The sequence below is a fragment of the Zootoca vivipara genome, chromosome 2 (genome assembly GCF_963506605.1).
Source record: "Zootoca vivipara chromosome 2, rZooViv1.1, whole genome shotgun sequence".
Lineage (NCBI taxonomy): Eukaryota > Metazoa > Chordata > Lepidosauria > Squamata > Lacertidae > Zootoca > Zootoca vivipara.
In genome coordinates, this window is record NC_083277.1 from 42,978,407 (window position 1) to 43,001,966 (window position 23,560).

Here is a 23,560-nt window from a genome sequence, read left to right on the forward strand (position 1 = left end):
CACCTTTTTCTCAGAGGAGCTGGTGGTGGTGTACATGGTTCTCGCCCTCTTCATTTAACCCCCCCCCCACAACAACCCTGTGAGGTTGGTTAGGGTAGGCAGTGACTGGCCCAAGGTCACCCAGTGAGCTTGATAGCTGAGTTGGGACTTGAGTGGGGTCTCTCAGGTCCTAGTCTGATGCTCTAACCACTACTCGCACCACATGGCTTTAGAAAATATGGAATGCTTTTAAAAGTGGCATCCTGTTAAAATGGATAACAGTTTTCGTCTGAGCTGGTAAGAGTATCTGGCATCTGAAACATAGCTGCCAAGTTATCCCTTTTTTAAAGGGATTTTCTCTTATGCTGAATAGGCTTCCTCGCAAGAAAAGGGAAAACTTGGCAGCTATGATCTGAAAGCAATGCTTGAACAGTAAAATCCCAACCCAGTAAATAGTCATAATTGGTCAGGTATTAGTGCTTTATAAACAGTGAATGTCTGATCAGCAGCTGATTTAAATTTTAACGTCAAATGGCTGGAAGCTGAAACGCAGGATCACTCAGAACAGTTCTCCAATACATTCCCACAGGATGAAAAGCCTCTTAAAGTGAAAAACAAACTTTTAGCCTGGAGTTCCTAACCCAAATTCATTTGTGTTGCAACTCTGTAGGAGGTAGGGAATGAATTTAATCCATTGATTGTACTGAGAGAATAGAAAACCGTGCTTGGTTTTCCTACTACAATTATAGAGGCCAAGAGTAGTGCTGAGGGGTGGTTTAAAGAAGCTGCCCAGGCAGGTTTTGCAAAAGCTTTGTGAAAGGAAGGAAATAGTCAACTGTAGTTAGATAATATAGCTACGGTATTATTTTCATTGTTCATTCTTGGGTATCAATTTTTAGTGGTAGTACAAGGTGTTCAAAGTGTTGGAACAAGGGTAGATATTCTGTGTAGGCCATAGCTGTCAAGTTTTCCCTTTTCTCGTGAGGAAGCCTATTCAGCATAAGGGAATTTCCCTTTAAAAAAGGGAGAACTTGACAGCTATGGTCTAGGCTGCAAATTCAGATGTCTGAAAAATGCAGTTTTCTTTACTGAAGATTCAAGTGCTGATGTGCCTCATTCTCAAATTATGCTAGCACAACATTATTTTAATCTCAGCTAAGCTTGTTCTATGCAAGCATTAGTTTATTTACCTAAAGAATAAGAGAGAGAGAGAGAGAGTAGAGCTAATTTTTCAGATGTTCTTGATTCTATGTGTACAACTAGCTATCACAGTTGTATGGATTTCATACTTTTACTTGGTTTCTTCCTGACTTCTGATCTGGACAGGTACTCTTAACAAAAGATCACTTGAAGCACAATGCTTTCCAATGGAGGCAGTTAACATCCAGCTAAAGTCATCAGAGATGGAAGAGCCAAATCATGTGTGAGCGGAGTCCAAGTTATCTTCAAATTCAAAGTAATTAGTGTACAACAAACTTTTCTCTTGTTTCTCTGCAGGCTTTATCGCCCATTGGAAAGAATCCTGGGTTACTTAATATCACCTTTAAGTATGACAGTAAGTCCTCCTTCCTGTTTCCTCTGGAAACACCTTTACTCATTTCATTAATTAATGTATTAAATTATTTTTAACAACATGTATTGAAGTAATGCATTTTTTAAAAAATCAACAGTGATAATAGAGTATTGTTGGATTAGCACATTTCATTTAGTTAATCTAATTATTTAGAACAGAGTGGCTAATCTTCCAGGCGTTGTTGAGCATCAGTTCCCCTCAGCCTTAGCCAACTTTGTCAATGATCTCATCATGGGAGCTATATTCCTGTAACATTTGGAGGGTCAGAGGTTAGATGCACCTAATGTAGGCCTGTTCACCAAGCTTGAAGTCCCAGAACAGGTAACAACATTAAAAAAAACTGTGTATGCATAATATGTGTGTGTGTGTGTGTCTACCCAAAACTTCCCCAGCCATTTATTTCATGTCATTTATAACCCACCTTTATGCAAAACAAAGCATTCGAAGCAGTGTACAAACAGAATTTGTAATAACAAAGACGATTAAAATGATAAATCAATAAAAAGCGACCTCACCAGAAACAACACAAGAACAAATAAAAAAACAGTAAAATTCGGAGAGCTCTGGTAACTGAGGGGTGCCTGTTTGAATAAGAATTGTCTTAAGTTGCTCATCTAGAATGGAAGGAAACCTGCTGGATCTCACTAGGGATGGTGCTCTAAGTGCAGCGACACACTTGTTCACAGAGAAGAGAATTAAAGGGCTTTAAGCTACTTACATGCTATGGCATGCTTATGCAAATAAGGCAGATAATACTGGTTTTTATTGGATCTTTGGTTGGGTTTTGGAAGAAAGGAAGTCCAAGGGAGTCATTCTTGCATATTCTCACTATTGTAGTTGCCGCATACAGGGTATTTCATAAAGACTACAGCCTTCATCACCACAAGGAAATAAGAGACTAGAGAGCCAGGCTACGATCCAACCACGTTTAACCCCATAAAACTGAATAATTTACAATGTTAATTCTCGCTGAATTGTGTTTCCTATTACATAAAATTATGTCATTAATGGTTTATTTCTAATGTGGACCATGGATACCATAGTTGGTATTCTTAAAAGCTATTTTCTGTCAAGTACAAAATATTTATTTACCCCAAATCTGTTCTTTGTTCTTCCCAAAAGAAATCAAAAGTAATGGAATAAACGTGTCATTTTTTAGCATAAAGCCGTAGCAACAGGAATCCAAAAATGCAAAGCTAGCTATTAATTTGATCCAGATGTTGCAGGAAGCTCTTGCTCAAAACTTCCTATTAAAAGACAGATTTCTATTTTTGCTAATAGGAAGCTCTTGCTGTCCTTCATTTGAATTGTGCAACAGAATAGGAGCTTTCACTAATTTATAGTTATATCATGGTGGTGATCTCAGAGCAGTCATCTATAGAACAGAATTATGAGGCTTGATAGATAGCAGGAACATCTTCTGCATAACTTTTTATAAAACAGTATATTGGCTAAGCTCATGAATGTGTCTTTGCGTAAGGCCTGGATTAAATGTATTTCACCCGATTGTTCTTTCTTTAGACTGTACTCCTTATTTGAGCTCACTGGGAAAGCATGTAATTGGTGATGTACAGAACATCACTATTAGCCAGTATGCATGCTCTGATCAAGTTGCTGTGACAATACTGTGGACAGCAAATCCCATTGGTAAGTAGAATAAAAAAGAAATTGTGCTCATGTGCCCTTTGTACAGTAGTAGCAAGTAGTTGATGACTTCTGTTCATGGACGCTCCAAGTAGAATAGTTATTGTCACCATCCGGTTCTTCCCAAATCTCCTGAAATTGTAGTTTAGTCATTTAGTCATGACCCCATGGACCAGAGCACGCCAGGCACTCCTGTCTTATCCTGAAATTAATCTCCCTAAAATTTGAGCTAGAAACTTGAGAGAAATTTTTTTAGGAAAAGAGCTGCAGGCAGTCCAAATAAGCTAAACTAAGCACTCTAGCATGAAGGACACTTATTTACAATGTTTAAAATGGTACTCTCGCCATTTTAAAAAAATGGCAAGTTCTGTACAATTGCTAAATCTTGTAAGAAGTCCTTTGAAAATCATTTTCAGCCCAGATTAGATTTGAATGGTTGGGAACATGTTTAACCTCTCCCATTAAAATCACTGGGTCTTAAAGGTGCAGAATTTGATTCATCTCCCTCTAGGATAGATTGTTTGTGCCTCTCCTGCTTTCCATTTACAATTGTGATTTGAGACATGCTCAATTGGAATAGATTTTAGTGAATTCTTGTACCTATCTAATGATCACTAAGATTTGTGTGCCAATTCTCTGGATGATACCTTGAATCTGTAATTCCTAGAATAAAGTAGAAACAGCCTTTATAAATAAAATTCAATGCAGAGATACACCTTACAGAACAATTGTGTCTTTCAGTGTGTGTTTCAATCTGTTAGCCTTTCAAAAGGGCTGAGGTCATGAACTGATTATAGAAATGTACTTTGCTTGAATAATTAATAAATATATTTTGTGGAAATAGAAAAAATGTCTGAAGCTTGATAACACGCAGCTTACCGCTGATGAATTTTGAATTGAAAACAATGAGCAGTTAGAGAGCAGGAATGTGGAAGTGATACTCAATGCTTCCAAGAGTGCAGAGTTACTGAATTGGTAATCTGCAGCTGCATGTTTGGCTGCATCCAATCTCCACGGGATACAAAGCTTGGTGCTTTCTCTTGTAATGATCAGAGGTTAATCCTTCTGAAAGCATCAAGAGAGAACTGTAGTTGAAGGATCTCAGGTAACAGGGAGCCTGTTAACTCTTCTCTTTCATGGTCTAGATGTTAGCACAAACACTGCTTTTGTTCCTCTAAATATTAAGAACACGGTGGGTGGCTCATTTGTATTTCCCATTGCAAGATCATTTAGAGCCATGAAATAAGGTATTCATGCAATATTTGTGTGTGTGTGTGTGTGTGTGTGTTTAGAAACCCGCATTCAAACACAACAAATGCACACGAAAGCTCATACCAAAATAAAAACTTCGTGCATGCACACGAAAGCTCATACCAAAATAAAAACTTAGTTGGTCTTTAAGGTGCTACTGAAGGAATTTTTTTATATTGCAAACTTAGTCTTTCTTCTGAAGTGTGTGTGATTTACAAGATTCTTTGTAGGCCAGTTATGCAAAGCACCTCTTAAAAACAAAAACAAAAAGCCCACCCCTGTTTCTGAGCCTGGTACCCATTTTTAACATGATCCTCATCCAAACCAAATTTCATGTACTTACAGTTGACATTTTCAGTTGTTTTCAGAATTGTAGTTAGCTACTTTGAACACTTCTGAAATTCGGCACTGTATGTGTTTTGGACTTTCTTCCTATCTCCAAACTTGAGGCCTGGGGCTCTTTAAAGTTGAATTGTACTTTGGAGGCACTGTTTACTGTTCATGAGAGGTACTCTCAAGTGCTTCTCAGCACATGCTCAGGGACACAGGCCTAGCATCCAAATGCCTCGGCTGTGTGCCAAGGTCAGACAACTTTTGTAGCCGCCTGCCTCTGAGCAAGATGTAAGCGCAGCTTGTGCTCATCATCTAGCAGATTTTTAAAAGTAAGATAGAGGGGCAACATGTGCTATTATGTGCTGCACCTGCTACATTAAAAAAAGAATATGGTTATTTGCATGTTGGCACCAGGCATTTTAATATCACAGAGCCTCTTCCAGCTCAGTGCTCTGGGAATCATGTGGCTTTTTCACATGATGCACCATTAATAGTACAAAGGTGGGTTTTTTTGGGGGGGGGGGAAGGTCACATGGGAGGAACCAGCTGATGAATATATATTCATCATATATAAAACACACATACACATCCAGCCTCTAAATATGTATCTGATTTTTGTTTAAATGTATGCAGGTATTGAATTTCTGAAGGGATTTCGAGTAGTCCTTGAAGAGTTAAAATCGGAGGGAAGACAATGTCAACAGTTGGTCTTAAAAGACCCAAAGCAGCTGAATTCAAGTTATAAATGGACTGTAAGTAGTGTATTTTAAGGAAATAGTATTTTTTAGAAAGTGTTGAATACTTCAGGCAAAAAAACTAGAACTATTATTTTATGAGAAGCCTATTTGAAGTTAGTGGAGCTTCTTGGCACACGTGACCTTGATTATTAGTACACATTTTCCCTGTTTTTATCAGAGCAGAGCATACTACTCTTTGAAAATTCTCCTGCTTACCGCTTTGCAGCAAGGAAATAGTTGTATGAAGTGCCAGAAGGAAACTTTGCCCGGGGGGTGGGGGGCTGCTTCTGATCAGAATATTATGGGACAAGCCAAGAGACTTCTAGCTTGTGTTTATACCAAGAACCAGCACTTTATGAGAGAGAGGCTTTTACAAACTCCTGACTCCCACCAGCCCTAGTTTATGCAAAACCATGAACCCGCCTGTGCCCTCCTTAAGAGAGTAGTTAATTAAGTCATTCAAAAAAAAGAAAAAAGGGGGATCTAGTCCCCTTTTGGGTCCCATGTGCTTCAAGCTCTTGCAAAGAAGAAAGATGGCAAATAAACATACTTGCACTCAAGTATGCAGCAAGCTTTAAAATACGTTACTGACTGGCTTTAATTTCTACCTTCTCTTTCTCTCTCCCCCAACCATTTGCAGGGAGTGGAGTCTCAGTCTTTTCTCAATCTGAAATTTGAAACTGACTACTTTGTGAAGGTTGTCCCTTTCCCATCCATTAAGAACGAAAGCAACTACCACCCCTTTTTCTTCAGAACTCGGCGTAAGTACATTGGCAATTGCTGCTTTCTGCTTTTAAAGGTATCTGTGTCTTGCGTCTTAAGGAAAGCAGGTAGCAACTTGAAACGCCGAAGTTTCCACTTCCAGCTAAAATCTACTACAAATAAATTTGGAGGCCTTGGAAATAAAGATGGGAATGAGAATCACAGTCAGCAATACAGGAAGTGTTAAGAAATGTTTTGATACATTAATAATAAGTTCATTTAATGGCATTCAGATTGCTCTGGCCCTCCCTCCATCTCCCTGTGATTGCTTTTAGGAAGGTAAAATAGCATTATAAGGTTGTGCCTCTGCTTGTCACCTATCAGGATAAGATTCAAATGACAATTACAGCCATCCTACGAGTAACCTGATTGTCTGAATCTATTTTTTCAAAGCTTAATGCTATAATTGCTTGAAGCTACAATTAAGCAATTGTTAAGAGGCCTGGGGTTCTGTTTTTCCTCTTCTTCCCTTAGTGGGGGTCACATGACCTGCTGGTGTAAAGGAGGTCCTGCTTTTTATATGATGCCCAGCAAATTTATGGGAAACTACTATATTTGTGTAAGCTATTTGTTGGAATCCTTGACCTGCCTTGTTCCAAGGACTCGAGGCAGGTAACAGATAAATGATTCTTTGACATTCTGAAACCTGTGATATAATATATGATATAACCCAACATGAACTCATCAAGGATGAAAGGAAGGATGTATGCTTATTTGTAAAACCTGAGTTTTAAAGAATCCATTGTTTTTTTTTCCTTGCTAGCTTGTGAATTGCTACTGCAGCCAGAAAACTTAGCCTGCAAACCTTGTAAGTGGAAATATTTGCTCAACATTCCTTGAATGAGGATTGTATAATTAATAGTTTTCCTAAAATAGTAATTAATGTTTAAATATCTCTTCCTTGATAGTCTGGAAGCCAAGGAATCTGAACGTTACCCAGCAAGGCTTTAATATGCATGTGTCATTTGACCATGCACCGCATAATTTTGGATTCAGATATTATTATCTGCACTACAAACTTAAAAACGAAGGACACTTCAAACAGAAGACTTGCAAACAGGTTGGCTGAGCATGATTTATAACATGGTTCACAATGCTCTGTACTGTACATGAAACTGTTAAGCATAAAATTCCTGTAGGGACAAGTTTTTGAAAGAGATTCTTTGGACAGTTTCCTTTTTGAGCAGAACAAATAAAAATCTTCCGTACTGGTTGACAGGGATAAACATGTCACATGGTTTCTCTGTTTGTTCTAGCATTCCAACAGACCAAACAATTTTTTATTGCATGAAACAGGGTCCAATGGGTTGGGGCTCATCTATGTTAAAATGTATCACACAAGTTGATTGGTTGTAGTTTAGTTGTGCCCAATGCTTTTTAGCAAATAAATTTGACTAACTGGTAGTTAAGTGTTAACAGCTCTATGCTGGCGGACCTAATTTGGGCACAGTTCCTAAATACAGTTGTACCTTGGAAGTCGTACGGAATCCGTTCCAGAAGTCCATTCGACTTCCAAAATGTTCGGAAACCAAAGTGCACCTTCTGATTTGTTTCAGGAAGCTCCTGCAGCCAATCGGAAGCCGCAGAACCTCGTCGGATGTTCGGCTTCCAAAAATAGTTCGCAAACCGGAACAGTCACTTCCGGGTTTGCAACGTTCGGGAGCCAAAACATTCGAGAACTAAGCTGTTCGAAAACCAAGGTACAACTGTATAGGAGTTAACACTGGCTGAAGAGCAGTAAGATTCAGCAGAAGCTCCACTATGCTGATGAAATGAAAAACATGCTGCATCTCAACAGGCACACAGAATCTATGCACCCAACACACTGGTGGAGTGGATGAAAGAGGGCAGAGTTATGGGCACCTATTTCAATAGCAAAACAGCTTGCCTGTCCTAGATCTGGTGCCATACTTCTCTCTAAATTGACTGGCCTGTGTGGATTGGCTCCCTCTGTTTGTGGACATCATTTGGCAGCAGCAGCAGCATTGGCTCTGATTAGGGAAGAGTGCTAGAATTTCCTGTGTATCTGAAGAAGTGTGCATGCACACGAAAGCTCATACCAAAATATAAACTTAGTTGGTCTTTAAGGTGCTACTGAAGGAATTTTTTTAAGAATTTCCAGGAACTGTGTTAATGCACCTGTCATTTCACCCCTCTGTTTTCCAAATTGCATGCCCCCCCCCCCGACTGTGTTCTGGATATAGCAGACCTGCTGCCAGTGTATCTCTGATTGTGGTGTAATGTGACAGCGGGGTTGCTGTCCTCAACAGTGAACTTAAAGTGAACTTTCTGGGATGAGGTTCATTGATTATTACAGCTGAGTGGAGAATATGCTACGTTGCTCACAGGAATTTCTAACTAGGAAAACCCATTGGGAACACTCTCACCAAAGTTTTGAACGCAATGGTTTTTTCAATAAGATAGATTTAATTGGGTGCCCGACTTCTCCATTGAAATCAATGGGATTTGAAAGTGCTCAATATTGCGTGGATCATGCCCACTGTAGAAAACTTGGATCTCTTTTAATCATTCTGTGCCACAACAATGGGATCTTAGCAGTTATTTCTATTCATATTGAATTGATCCACATAGAACAGGATAATGCAGTATTTAGACTTTAGTATTGCAGCATGCAAAGTACTTGACACAGACATACACCACAGTGTTTTGATCATATATCAGTATGTATGCATGCATGCTATCTTTTTGAGAGTGAAAGTTGAGTTTAAATTTTACAAGTGCTCCTGCATTTTGGGGGTGGGGGTAGGGAGTTTTGTTTTGGGTTTGTTTTTGTTTTTTTGGAACCTGGGAACAGTAAGCAATATATCTGGGCTAAGGGTCATTTAAAGTTGTACATCTTTCTATTGAATGCTAATGTAAGGTTTTCACCAAAGGCCACAAGAACTGCAATTCTAAATTTCCTTGGGTTAAATACTGATTGCTTTCAATCATATGTATTTGTCTTTGGAATCTGCTCCCTTGCGCAGTCTGATACACTTGGCTCTGAACCAGCTGAGCCAGTCTGTGAGTGCAGCAGAGCTCTCATTTGACTCTGGGAAGGAACAGAGCCCTGTGTTCACTATTGGATTTTAGGTCATGGGCTCTGGCTCTGATTTCTTAATGTGAGACATTAAGTGGTTGGGAAAACCCAGCCAGATGGGTGGGGTAAAAACAAAAAATATTCATTCACTCATTCATTCATTTGACCAATGACTCCAAAGTCTTTGGGCTTAATAACATTGTTCTGTGTTTGCCTTCATTTGTACTGGATGAATTTCAGATGCAGTATGAATTTCCAAACTGACAACTTTTTAATGGGAGTGCACCTTCTGCTTTGCATTCAAATGCATACAAATGACTTACAAGAAAAAAATATTTCATTTCTCCGTAGGAAAAAAATACAGATGTCACAAGCTGTATTCTTCAGAATGTTTCACCAGGAGATTATATAATAGAGGTAATGCAATCATTTGTAGTCTGAGAAGTTGGGGCTGACAGAAATTGTTCTCCTTGCAAAATTAAAGGTGTCAGCATTCTGCATCTCCTTTGAAGTTGGGAATGTAGTTCGGCAATGCTACATCATTACATTACCGCCATGGTGAAAAGGTTGCCTATTTGTAAACAAAAAATAGGGGTGGTAGCTTGAAATCAAGCTATCTTGGTAACTCTTGATCCAAATAAGAGTTTTAAACCTTGATTCTTATCTTATTAACACTTAACATTGTTTGCGGGTTAGAGAGAGACTTCAACATGTTTGAAGTTTTTTATTTTTTTTCAAAAAATGTCTAATTAATTTCATAGCTCTAATTCGTGTGGTGGTGGTGGTGTTGTTGTTGTTGTTGTTGTTGTTGTTGTTGTTGTTTAAAGCCAGACTGGTTCATTCATGTTTTCACTGTGTGGTTGCTCTTTGTTTACCGGATGCCTCACGGTTGATTCTGTGAAATCAATTTTATTAAAAAGCATTGTGTTTGAGGCAATACTAAGGTTCTGTATGTGATGCTAAAGGACTCATTCACACAGGCAAGTCATCACACTTATACATCAAATGAATAAAAAGTGCACACAATTCTTATTTTACCAGTAACATCACTTTTTTCTTAAATCAAGGGTACTTAGCAGTGATTTGTCATATCTCTAAAAATAGATATTGTTATAAAGCATTTAAAATTTCTCTCTCCTCCCTCCCTTTTTTAAAAAGCTGGTTGACGACACCAATACAACAAGGAAAACAATGCATTATGCATTAAAACCAGGTATGATATATTTCTACTTGAAAGAGATGTTAATTTGCCATTTCCATCTGAATAATAATTCTTAATCTCCAGTTAACTCCCAGTTAAGGTTAAAAGTTATGGGCCAGCTCTACACTGACCCTTTGCTCTGAAAGTTCTTACAGCTGTGGTCTTTCTCCATAGATCACTTGAAAATTGCTGAGGTGGACCACTTAATGATTATTCCGCCTGTTGCAGCAGTTGTAATGTGTAAAGTACAGTGGCACCTCTATGTACAAATGACTCTACTTACAAATTTTTCTACTTATGAAGAGAAAAAAATAGTAAAAAATGGCGGTGCGCTTACAAAATTTCCGACATACGAACGGCCTCGCTGCCCTGCGCTCGCCGCCGGATCGAGCCCTCGCCGCCGGCCTTCTGCTGGCCTCGCGGGATCGGGCTCTCACCGCTGCTGCCGTCGCCGCTGCTGCGAGGCGCCTCTCCTGTCCTCGGCTTCTCCGCTCGGAGCGCAGCCACCATGCGGAGGAAGCGCCCTCCGCCCGTCGCTCCAGTCGCCAGGACTGCAACTTGGGCTCGCGCGGACACGGTGCAGGCGGTGGCAATGCGGAGCCTCTCCGGACGGGGCCAGCAGTACCAGGCGGGCGCCTAGGCTGGAGCGACGGCGAGGGGCGGAGGGCGTTTCCTCCGCATAGCGGCTCCGGCTGCGCTCCGAGAAGCCGAGGACACGAGAGGTGGCCTTGCAGCAGCGGCGAGGGCCCGATCCCGCGAGGCCGGCAGAAGGCCAGCCTCGCAGCAGCGGTGGCAACAGCGGCAAGGGCTCGATCCCATGAGGTCGGCAGAAGGCCGGCCTCGCAGCAGTGGCGGCAGCGAGCGCAGGGCAGCGAGGGAGGTGAGGCTCCGGAACGAATTAATCCGTTCCCAATGCATTCGTATGGGAAACCATGTTTCAACTTACAAATGTTTCTACATACGAATGTGCATCCGGAACGGATTATATCTGTAAGTAGAGGTTCCATTGTAATTGCTTCTTTTTATTTCTTATATTGTATTTTTGCTGCTTCCTTTATTTCTTATAGTGTATTTAGAATTTGAATTCCATAGAATTCAGATTGTGTTTTTCACAGACATGCCTCAGACCACCTGAATGAAGCTTGTGGTGGTCTGCAGACCACAGTTTGGGAACCCCTGCATTACATCACAAGAAGAGGGCAGAGGCCCTTCCTCTCTCATCAGTGTACAGTGTACAGTGGTACCTTGACTTACGAAGACGATCCGTTCCGTGGCCGTCTTCGCAAGTCGAGGTTTTCGGATGCCAAAGGGTGCGGTTGGCACATGCGCAAAGCGTGATTTCACACTTTTGCGCATGCGCCGACCGCGCACTCTGCGCAGGTGCAGAACACGCATGTGGCGAAAAGACTTCCGGGGTTGTCGACTTCGGAAGTCGAAACCTTCGGCTGTCGAGGTATGACTGTAATGGATTATCCACGCAATGTTAAATAGTGCAAAGCGTGTTTGAGGTTGGGTTGTTCTACAAGGTGGAGCTTGTACAGCAAGAACAACCATTATGATGCCCTCCAGAAGTTGGGCTGAACTCCAGTTCCCATCAGCCATAGGCAAGTAATTGGGATGATGGGAGTTGTAATGCAGTCTAAGCTAACAACATCCGGAGGGCACCCTGTTGGCTGCCACTGGTGTATCACCCTCTACTGTGTGCTAGTTTCCCTGGATTGATGGTGAATTCTATAATTGTGATAATTGATGGAAAGATATAGGGTGGAGGAATTTTTGCAATAGTGCCCCCCCATACCAATTACATAGAGATGGGAGAGTGGCCCTCTATTTCTGATGCATGCACTACAGTGGACTTAATAGAAACAAACAACACACTGCAAAGATATGATTTAATATAGCAGTATTGCAAAAAAGGCATTTATTTAATGTAGGCTTGCCAGCAATGACAGTAGGAAGATGAGATCGTTAAGAATATCACAATTTGAGAAGCGCTAATTTAGTGGTTTTCCTCTACTTTTCAAAGTGCACTCCCCCTGGGCCGGGCCGATAAGAGCAATAGCCATTACAGTTCCATTGGTTGTCGTCTCTGCATTTGCAACACTTTTCACAGTGATGTGCCGCAAAAAGCAGCAAGGTATGTATTTTTCCACATGATGAACTATATGAGGGAAATGTCTATAGCAGTGCTAACATTGGAAGGAAACATATTTGTTTCTAAAGCTGGATTCTGTTGTTGGAAGTGCTCTGGGATAGCTCTGTAGATGGAGCATATGACTCTTAATTTCTGGGTTTGAGCCCCAAAGTGGGTGAAAGATAATAAATAAATTAGATGACCCTCTTGGTCCCTTCCAACTCTGCAAGTCTGTGATTCTCCTTCAACCCTGTTTTGCTGTTGGTATCTCCAGCCTAACTGTAACCCTACATTGAGATTAACTTACTCTTGCTCAGCAAACTCTAGCCTTATCTTTGGGTGGTGAGATTTCCATTCAGCAAGGGGTGACACTGCTGTGACCTTTACCCAGAGGTGCACCTTATCTCCTGCAACTCCTCCAGTCAATCTTAGCAGTACTTGTAGTTTAGAATGTAGCTCCTGGGTCATGTGGTCCCTTTAGGGTTGCCATATCTTGAAGAGCAAAAAAGAGGATAGCCCAAGCCACTGCCAGCCTGAGCCAGGGAAAGGGGCACAAGCGGCTGCCGCCATTCCCACGTGCCTCTTTCACCGGCTCAGGCTGGCAGCAGCCGCAGCATGCAGAGCATCCTGAGCCCAAGCCAAAGAAATAAGCAAAGAAATAAATTCCCCAAACTCGAACATTTCATTTAAAATGTAAAAATTCCCCCTAGGTGGGCATGTTGGCCCCCCAAAATAAGGACATGTCCGGGATTTCCCAGACATATGCCTAGGTCCCTTGGCCTCAGCAATGCCTGAAGTTTGTCTAGGCTTGGTCCAGGGGTCGGCAAGGTTTACCTTGCCTGGGCCGGTTCACTTCAGCGGAGATCTCTCCGTGGGCCGGATTGTGAGCGCACGCGATTTTCGGCGTCTGCGCAGACGCGATTTCCGGCACCTGTGCACGAGCAGACGCGATTTCCAGAGCCGCGAAAGCGAGTCCCCGCACCATGCTGCACTGGTTTAGCACAGCATGTGGGGACTTGGCGAGTGGGCGGCTCGGTGTGGGGGTTAAACAACCCCCTTGGGCCGCTTGTGGCCCATGGGCCTTAGGTTGCCAACCCCTGGCTTAGTCCCTGGGTTGGAGGCTGGGAAAAGCTAGGGTTGCACCATCACCAGAGCCCTTCCACAGGTTGTGTCCAGAATTAAATTGCTTGCATTGCTAGAGTTAAAATTATTGCACTTTGCTGCTTGACACACTGGTGGTACTTTTCTAATGCTTAGGATGAGACTCTACATCTGCGCTATATGGGCTACAGGGCTAGTTCATGGCATCTTGGTGCCTGAGGTGGGACAGCAAATGCCTTTTAAAAACACCCTGAAAGCTGCCTCGCGGTGTCTAATAACAGGGCCAGCCCTGATCAACTGTAGCATGTAGAGGATGACAGTAATCTGCACCTGTAGAGAGTTGTTTGTGCATGTCTGTTAGACCCAAATGTTTCCATTAGCAGCTCTCCAGAGGCATAGTCAGTGAGCATTCGTTTAACAGCAAGCAGTAAGAACTTCCAACTATGTTAGATGGCTGAAGAGGATTTGGTTTTAAGGTGTCTGTAGTTGGAAGGGGAAATGGAATATTTTGGGAAATTAAGACAAATGTATCAACTGCTAAAGTTCCAAGCTGAAGCAGGAAAAAACATGGCAGCACCTGTATGTATGTAGCTAGTAAAATCCTTTACTTTTTGTTTCAATTTAGAAAATATCTATTCCCATTTAGATGAGGAGAGTTCAGAATCTTCAAACTACTCTGCTGCCCTCCATGTGGAAAGGCAACGACCTCGTCCCAAAGTGTTCATCTGCTATTCCAATAAAGATTGTCAGAAGCACATTAATGTCATCCAGTGCTTTGCCTATTTCCTTCAGGACTTCTGTGGTTGTGAGGTAAACTCTTTGTAGTTGCTGCTAGTGCTTTGCACTTACTTGCGTGGGCCGGTACAAGTTATGCAAATAGCATGAGCCTCATAATGGCTGGTTCTAGAAGTTGCCTAGCCATGAAATGAGTATTGGTGGACCATGCAAATTAAAAAAAGAAAAATATATACTGATAAACTGTTGGTTCCATAAAGCCCTGGAATCCTAATCCTATCTCTTAATACGCTATTGGTTCAGGCAATCTTCATTGTAAGGGTTGGACTAGATCAGGGCAAACCAAGGTCCGCGGGCTGAATGCAGCCTGCCGGGCTCTTTAAATCTGGCCCGCGAACCTTGCGGACTCTGCCGCCTGCTCGGTCAGTCCCCATGCTAAACTGGCGTAGCACGGAGGGCTCGCCGTGCGGGACTGACTTCTGCGACACGACACGGCTTCTGATTGGCGACTGGAAGTTCCTGCAGCCAATCAGAAGCCGCTGACGCCTCTGGGTGGTCGGCGGCGATAGCACCAGTTCCTCCCACTCAGCTGCTTCCTCCCGCTCAGCCGCTTCAGTGGGAGGGAAGGGGCGGAGCCCAGAGGTGGCCAAGCGGGAAGAGCTGAGTGGGAGAAAGCAGCAGCGGTGTGGAGGCTGCCTCCGTCGCCCAGCTCAGTGGCATAGGCTCTGCACCCTGCCAGGACAGAGGACACTACTGACGCTGCTGAAGACAAGGTGGCGGTGGTGGTCTGAGTGGCGGCAGTGGCAGGTCCTTTCGGGGGGGGGGTGCTTTTGGGAGAGGGCGATTCCGGCCCCCCACAAGGTCTCAGAGACAGAGGACCGGCCCCTTCCTGAAAAAGTTTGCTGACCCCTGGACTAGATTACCCTTAGGCTTTCTTCCAACCCCATAATTCTATGGGTTTTCCCTCTCTTTGATATTCAAAAATATGTACTTTAAATAGCTAGATTTGGCAGAAAGTGAGGGGGTGGAATTAGCCTGCAGGAGTCATTTAGAGTTGTCTTTGTTCAGTGTTAATCCTGTCTCTGTGAGGTTTAAATTAATTGGTGTTTGTATGAATTTAAATGCTGATTTATTTTTTGCATAGAGATTTATACAGCATGTCTGACCTCTAGTGGTCAAATCTTTGTAAAAGTCATTGCCTGTATTCTGCTTTAGTTTCTTTTCAGGAGGGATGGCTGTAATGTTTTTTTTTTATTGTACCCAGCTAAATCATACCCAGAGTAGACCCACTGAAATAAATATCCATTTATTTATCTAGTCTACTCTGGGTATGACGGTTGGATACACACCATATTTTTTTTAGAAAGGGTACCATTTTTTTAAAGGTACAAAATAATGCTCAAGTGCCTTAGCCTCATCCATCAGCTCTTGTGTGCATGAAAATTTCACATCACTATTGGGGACAGTTCAACACAAATGCCTTTGACATATGCACTTACTGTCATGGAGCTCCAAGTGTGTATTACAGTGGCTTCTGTAATTAAGCTGCTGCTTTTTGTGCAACTAAACATCTATATTCTTGGGTGGGGGTTATAATGTAGGATTGAGGCATGTAAACCAACCTTGCAATTTACAGTTCACGCACCATAAACTGCATTGTGTGTGCAGTGTACGTTCACACACACACACACACACCCCTATTATCTTGAAATTATTACCTTTCAAAAATAATAATCTCCAAGTATCAACTTCTTAGACAAACCTATGATGCAGGGATGGAGAACCTGCAGCCCTCCATATGTCATTGGACTAAACTCCCATCAGCCCTACCCAGCATGGCCAACAGTCAGGGATGATGGAAGTTGTAGTCCAGCAGCATCTTGAGATCCACAAGTTCCCCATCCCTACTTATGAAGGCCCGTGCATAAAGCCACATACAAGTTACTGAGCATAACTAGTACATATGTAGTAAATGCCAGTCCATTAGATGATGGCTTTAATAATATTTTTTCTAGGTTTCTTTAGACTTATGGGAAGATCTGAGGATTTGTAAAGAAGGGCAAAAAGAGTGGCTTCATCGAAAAATCAACGAGTCCCAGTATATTATCATTGTGTGTTCCAAAGGAATGAAATACTTTGTGGAGAAAAAGAACGTGAAGCATAAGGGGCCCAAGGAGAAGGATGCTGCGAAGGGAGAACTGTTTCTGGTCGCTGTAGCTATAATAGCAGAGAAGCTGCGCCATGCAAAACAGAACTCGCGTGACCTCTGCAAGTTCATTGCTGTCTACTTTGATTACTCCTGTGAGGGTGATGTTCCTGGTATTCTGGATTTAACTACAAAGTACAAACTCATGGATAACCTGCCTCAGCTTTACTCCCATTTACAGTCCAGAGATCTTAGCCTTCATGATTCAGAATTGTATCCTGTACACATCAGCAAAAGAAATTATTTCAGGAGCAAATCTGGGCGGTCTCTTTATGTGGCCATTTGCAACATGCACCAGTATATTGACCAGGAGCCGGACTGGTTTGAAAAGCAGTTTGTTCCCTTCCGCCCACCTCCTTTACATTTCCAAGAGCCAGTGATGGAAAAATTCGACTCTGGATTGGTGCTAAATGACTTAGTCGGTAAACAAGTGGCTGATGGGGATTTCTTCCTGAAAGCAGATGCAAATATTGTTCTACCTTTGAATTCAGACTCTCATTGCGTGATGCAACATTTTAATCTTGGCGAGGACAGAGACTCTCAGGACATTCAAAATAGCAGCTGCATTCTTCAGCCATTGCTACATGTCGTAAAGGCTGCCAATCTCCCAGATATGCCCCGGGACTCTGGGATTTATGATTCTTCTGTTCCTTCATCTGAATTATCACTCCCTTTAATGGAAGGACTCATAGCAGACCAAATTGAAACCTGTTCCATTGCAGAGAGCGTCTCCTCTTCATCAGGACTGGGTAAGATGGAACAGAGAGTGAACTACACTGAAGTTACAGTCTAGACATTTATATAACTGGACATTTGAGCAGAATAACTCTCCCTCTTGATCTGCTGTTCAACAATACAGCACCAAATTTTAGTTGTGAGCAACGAGGAATTAGCAGGATAGTTCAGTTGGTTAGGGCATGGTGCTAACAACACCATGCATTGGGACAACACCTGTAAGGGACAGCTGTATATTCCTGCATTGCAGGGGGTTGGACTAAGGCAGGCACCCTCAAACTTCGGCCCTCCAGATGTTTTGGACTACAATTCCCATCATCCCTGACCACTGGTCCTGTTAGCTAGGGATCATGGGAGTTGTAGGCCAAAACACCTGGAGGGCCGCAGTTTGGGGATGCCTGGACTAGATGATTATCAGGGTCCCTTCCAACTTGTATGATTCTATAAGGTAATTAGTAGGAAAACATATCAGCAAGTAGCAGGAGGTTTTGGGATGCTAGAGACCGAAAATAAGCTATTAGGATCCTTCCCACGGGGCAGTTGGTAGATCACAGGAAAGAAGGAGCAGGGAAAGTCTACTTGGAGCAAACTCCAAAATGGTCTTTTCCTGCCTCCCTTTCTTTTCCTGGAATTGTTTTGGGACTCAGAGCTTGTTTGCATGCTTTCTACGTGTTATATTATATGAAGTTTAAACTAATTTGATAACTAGACATTTCCCCTTGTAGGAGAAGAAGAACCTCCATTGCTTGCTGCCACCAAATCCTTAGTGCCGGGAATATGTAAAGCAGAACTTCACTGCCATATCCACACAGAAGAACTTCACCCGATAGCACCTTTATAATACACTGCAAGATTGTTACGCATTGCCACTTTATCATCGACAGCCTCTGTGTATGCATTAATCTCTGCGTTATCACAGCCACTTGACTTACTTGAAGGAAAAGACACTTTCCTGGCAGATTATCTCTTGCTCCCCAGGAGAGTTTATGGCCAGTATATTTTTATACATAGTTCTTTTTTTTAAATAAAATAAAATAAAATATTTTCTGCTTTGATACTGTAACAGCTAACATTTTTTTATTAAAAAAGTTCTTCCTAGAACCAGACTCATGATCAAGTTAGATATACAAAAAAATATGTCTACTTTCTGAAATATCTATTTTGAAGTACAAAATGAGTTGCCAGTAATGTCTGGCACTCTGATAATTCAGTGCATTATGTTATATATGCTCCTGGCTCTTAAATACTAAAGTACTTTCTACAAGTGTGCAGCAGGAATTGGGGGATGGAAGGGCAGAATTCAGTGTTAAAATGCCAAAGACTAGTTCTATAAAGGATAGACTTTATTTAAAAAAAGAAATCTCTCATTTTTCCCCCCGTTCATGTTTATCTGCCCCATTGTATTTTGGTAGAAAATTAAAACCTGTCACATTTTTTTGTGTCTTATGTTAACTTGTGGACATATTTATATTAATCTTTATTTTGCCATTTCAGTTTGAGAATAGTTTACATTTAAACTCAATTATGTTTACTAGTTCTCTTCAGACTTTCATTTTAGGATTAATTATTTGTTGTTTAGGAAAAATTGAATCTCTGCAAATGTTCTTAGTTGAACCTGTAAACACTAAAATGCTATGTATAGTCCAGTAAAACCATTAGGCTTTGAGGAAGGGGAACTATAAGCAATTGTTATAAAGCTGAACCTTTGCTTTATACGACCACAAAGTGTCCTTAACATCATACTAAAAAGCCCAGAAAATCTTAATGAAGTTATGACCTCCATTTTACACTGGTGCCATGGATTTGTTACATATATAATTGTTCATGCATATATACATTATTTCCCCCATTTGTTTGTTATTTTTAAAAGACGCAAATGTATTAAGCATATACATGTTTTTAGACAAGTTGTATTTGCAGCAGCAGCACAACAACAAAAAATACAAGTGCATAACAGTCAAATGTATGGAAAAAATCTGGATGTGCAAATTTAATATTCAGAGTCTTTGGAATCATTAAGCAAAGTCCATTGAGAGACAGCTTTTGCAAATTGTATTAAATGTATTGATCACAATTGCCCTAAAACTGTTTTAGTCTAAGATGGGTTAGTGTTTAATTGCAATAACTACGCCAAATTTAGTAAGCAACTCTGTTGATGTTATTCTGAAATGACAACTTTATTGAATGGTTTAAACATGAGAGGATATTTTGCTGAAGAATCACTGCCGTAAATAATGGTATTTCTGCCCAAGGTAACTATGCTAAAAAAAAAACACCTTTGCACTGCCTGCCATGGTTGATATTCTCTTGCCTGCTCTTTTCTATTTGTGTGCTAACCAGCTGGAAAGTTAGCCTGTGTATCCTGATTACTTGAAAGTTCATACAGCAGTTGCCCCATAATACTTTTTGTTCCACAGCAATCAAGGCACTTCTGTCTGGCAGCTTTTTCTTAATTTGAAAGTTAAATGTGTTTAGTGATTTTTTTTAATTTAAAGACAAGTGGCAAACTTGGCAAACTAGGATAGCAAAACACATAATAATTTTTTTTGAATGGAAGGTCCAACTAGATGGTGCAGCAGCTAGAACATTGGGTGCCTGCAAACAGATACAAAGAGGGTGCTTTATTCTTGACAATTAGTGTTGCCTCTGCACATGCTGTTCCTCTCCAAACACTCCCCCACCTGTCCCCCCCCCCTTGTTGGCTCCAAGATCAGACACAAACTCTACTTGGAGAGAGGGGAGTGTGAATTGGGGAGAGGGTTCAGAAAATGCCATAGCTAGTTAAGTAGGGAACTCCCCCATCCCCATGTTGTTAGACTACAACAGGCCCAGCTAGGATGGCCAATTATCAGGGATGAATGGAATTGTAGTTCAGCAACAAGTTACTCACACTTGCCCTATAGTAATTATTTGAATTCTTCAGATTTTCAATTTAGTCACAGATTTGGCAGTTTTTCCTTACTTATGTCAAGTTTTCAGACACTTGAAGGATAAATATTTTCAATTTGATGTGTATTTTCAGGTGGTAAAAAAAAAATTATGTGCTTGTAAACCCAACAGAGCAAGAAGTAAATGCCTATGCATTGCATATAACTGCTTTGATCTTTCTCCAGACTTCAGAGTTCTCTTCTGCTGTTTTGTTTGTTCTAAATCATTTTTTCCAAGCCAGCAATGTGAAAAAGGTGATATTGCAGCCAGCTTGCCATTCCTCTTTCGTACAGTTATTTTATTCTGACACAGGTTAGTGATAACAACCACCAATTATTTCCCCGTAACCCAAAGTAGATAACTTTTTACCTAGGGACAAAGAACAGCCATAAAAATAGGTAGAGCATCTATATGGTGGGAAAGAAATTGCAACAGTGGTACTATAGATAATCAGCGAACTCTTCCTACAAGTTCTTATGTCAAGGCATGATAGTATACTTTTTTCCCTTATAGTACTTTTAGGGGGTGGGTGCTTCACTCTTTTGCAGCCAACTACTTTTCCATTGTAACCCCCACCCAGCCTTTTTCTCTCCCCCATGGAGCCTTAAGATCAGTGTTTGTGGAGGGAAGCATGGGGGGGGGGAATTTAATGACTCTCTTCTCCAAGCTTCTCTTTTCCAAAATAAAATCTCTCCCAACAACTGCTTTTGTGCATTTTGTGCATCAGCGGCCAGAAAACCAGCCCTTGCGTTAGACAGTTGTCCGTATTGGAAATGGGTCTCATCAGTAGGCAAATCATCCCACTCCCTCATGCTGTATGATAGGAGGTTGTCTGCCTTTTGCCATGCGAAGTAAACAAAAACTAAATAGCAACTTATTTTAGGTATCATATTTCAAACAGTGAAAGAAAATGAAGTTTTTGGACTATTTTTAAGGAAAATTGCCAAAAACGACAATGCAGACATGGCTTGCCATATGTCCAGATTTCACTGGACAGTTTTGAGATGTCTGCCTGGACACTGCTTCCGGCTCCAGTATTCCGGACATGTTCGGGAAATTCCGGATGTATGGCAACCCTAATTTATTTTCTCTGCTGATTAAAAACAGCAGTAGGACTTTAAAAAGAAAAGGTTTGCAAGACTGTGGAGCAAACACATTTGAGACAAAGGCTAATTTTCTTTAATGTAATGCGCAGAGTCCACTTTGGAAAAAGTTGTTCTGCTGGTATGAAGGATGCAATGGCCCCCAAATTATTTCTCTTAATAGTTGAACAAAAAGAGCATTGCTGGTAAGCTTGAATAATTGGGTTTTTCATGCCTTGGAATAGCTTCAGCTTCTTTAAGATTAAAAATTATTGAACCCAACGTATGTATGTAACCTCTTCAAAAGTAGTAAGCGCTGCTTCGTTGACTGCTAATATGCAGGGGCGTAAATCTAGTAGGAATCTGGTGCTATTCTAACAGGGAAAGCACAGGAGGTCAAATTGCCTGCAGGCTTTATAGGAAGTCTTCCTTCATTCTATGCTAGTTGCATACTAGACATAACCTCAGTGCAAAATGGTGGATGCCCTATTCTTTTTTGGTTGGTGGGTGTCAGAGCAGTTATTCACAGGTAGCAAAGAGGAAGCTCAGGGGCAAAGCACATCAGTTCAAGGAGTTATTATCTTCCCATCCTCTTTATCCATATGTTTTGGCTTTTCCATGGGAAGAAGCTTCTCTGACTTTAGTGGGATGTACTTTTGCTTGTTGATTCTTCTGAGCAACTTCTCACTTACTAAATTGGTTGTGGTTTTTTTTAAAAAAAACACACACAATCCCAGCAAGCAAAAGACAGTCCATGAAAGCCCAATATTATTTCCCCAAGAAATATTTATCCATGCTAGGGGTCAGCAAACTTTTTCAGCAGGGGGCCGGTCCGCTGTCCCTCAGACCTTGGGGGGGGGCGGACTATATTTTACAAAAAATATGAATGAATTCCTATGCCCCACAAATAACCCAGAGATGCATTTTGAATAAAAGCACACATTCTACTCATGTAAAAACACCAGGCAGGCCCCACAAATAAACTCAGAGATGCATTTTAAATAAAAGGACACATTCTACCCATGTAAAAACACACTGATTGCCGGACCATCCGTGGGCCGGATTGAAAAGACGATTGGGCCGCATCCGGCCCCCGGGCCTTAATTCGGGGACCCCTGATCCATGCCTTCAGTTGAGTTTTGCCTTTTTACTCGTATTATACATCTTAAAATTGAAATTGTACCCAAGGAAATTTAACTGGTGAACTTTTGACAAAGAACAAATTTACTTGGAATTAATCTTGTGCAAAGTTCATTAAAACTTGTGGCCCTTTGTAAATTCTGCTAATTCCAATGAGACTTGCACTAGAGGAACTCGTGGTGGATTATGCCAAAAGTCGACTACTCAGCCCAGAAAACAAAAGAGCTGGTCCACCCCACACACTAAACCATGGCTTATCACAATGTGTGTGAACTAGAATGAACCCATGTGAGCTTCAAGCTTGCACATAGACACCCTTTGGCATTGTTGGAAGGAGGAATTTTGAAGCTTTGACTTCTACTTTTAGTTTGTCATGTTCTCAAGACCAACAGACTATGGTTAACATTAACCTATGGTTATTTTAAAACAGGCCTTCAGAAGCAGCAGTTTGGAGTTGGCTTTTAAGTACTGTACAGTCGTACCTCGGCTCACGAATGCCTTGGGAGTTGAATGTTTTGGCTCCCGAATGATTGAAACCCGGAAGTGAGTGTTCTGGTTTTCAGACATTCTTTTGGAAGCCGAACATTCTTTTGGGAGCTTCCTGCAGCCAATCAGAAGCCGTGCTTTGGTTTCCGAACGTTTTGGAAGTCAGACTTCCGGAACTGATTCTGTTCAACTTCCGAGATACGACTGTATAGCAGAGTTAATGTTAACTACAGTTTGTTGGTCCAGGCAATATAACAAACCATAGCTAACTAAAAGCAGCACTTCCAAACTTCTCGTAGCGCTCTGAGACAAGAACATAGGAGTTAAGAGTGCACAAGTCCAAGGCTAGCTCATGCGTATTCCAGGTTGTGAAGATATGACCATTGGGTATGAGTCAGTTAGGCACTTTTAACTTCAAGAGGAGCATGTTAAACATGTGCTTTAATGTTTGCACTGAAATCAGTGGGAACTTAAATGTGTTTAACTTTTGTTT

The 23,560-nt window shown here is 41.4% G+C and overlaps 1 protein-coding gene across 2 annotated transcripts in view; it reads left to right on the plus strand.

Moving 5' to 3' along the window:
* IL17RD (interleukin 17 receptor D) overlaps window positions 1-19,760 on the plus strand; it is a 54,061-nt gene extending 34,301 nt beyond the window's left edge. The window contains exons 2-13 of one of the 2 annotated variants that reach the window (XM_035106370.2): window positions 1,477-1,534; window positions 3,074-3,199; window positions 5,414-5,532; window positions 6,158-6,278; window positions 7,043-7,087; window positions 7,188-7,339; window positions 9,671-9,736; window positions 10,478-10,532; window positions 12,547-12,657; window positions 14,381-14,565; window positions 16,506-17,445; window positions 18,157-19,760. In XM_035106370.2, coding sequence (XP_034962261.1) covers window positions 1,477-1,534; window positions 3,074-3,199; window positions 5,414-5,532; window positions 6,158-6,278; window positions 7,043-7,087; window positions 7,188-7,339; window positions 9,671-9,736; window positions 10,478-10,532; window positions 12,547-12,657; window positions 14,381-14,565; window positions 16,506-17,445; window positions 18,157-18,272 — 2,094 coding nt within the window. In that variant the 3' untranslated portion in view covers window positions 18,273-19,760. The remainder of the gene's footprint in view (window positions 1-1,476; window positions 1,535-3,073; window positions 3,200-5,413; window positions 5,533-6,157; window positions 6,279-7,042; window positions 7,088-7,187; window positions 7,340-9,670; window positions 9,737-10,477; window positions 10,533-12,546; window positions 12,658-14,380; window positions 14,566-16,505; window positions 17,446-18,156) is intronic. The other variant, XM_060271423.1, reaches the window with a different exon arrangement.
* Window positions 19,761-23,560: the final 3,800 nt, after the last annotated feature.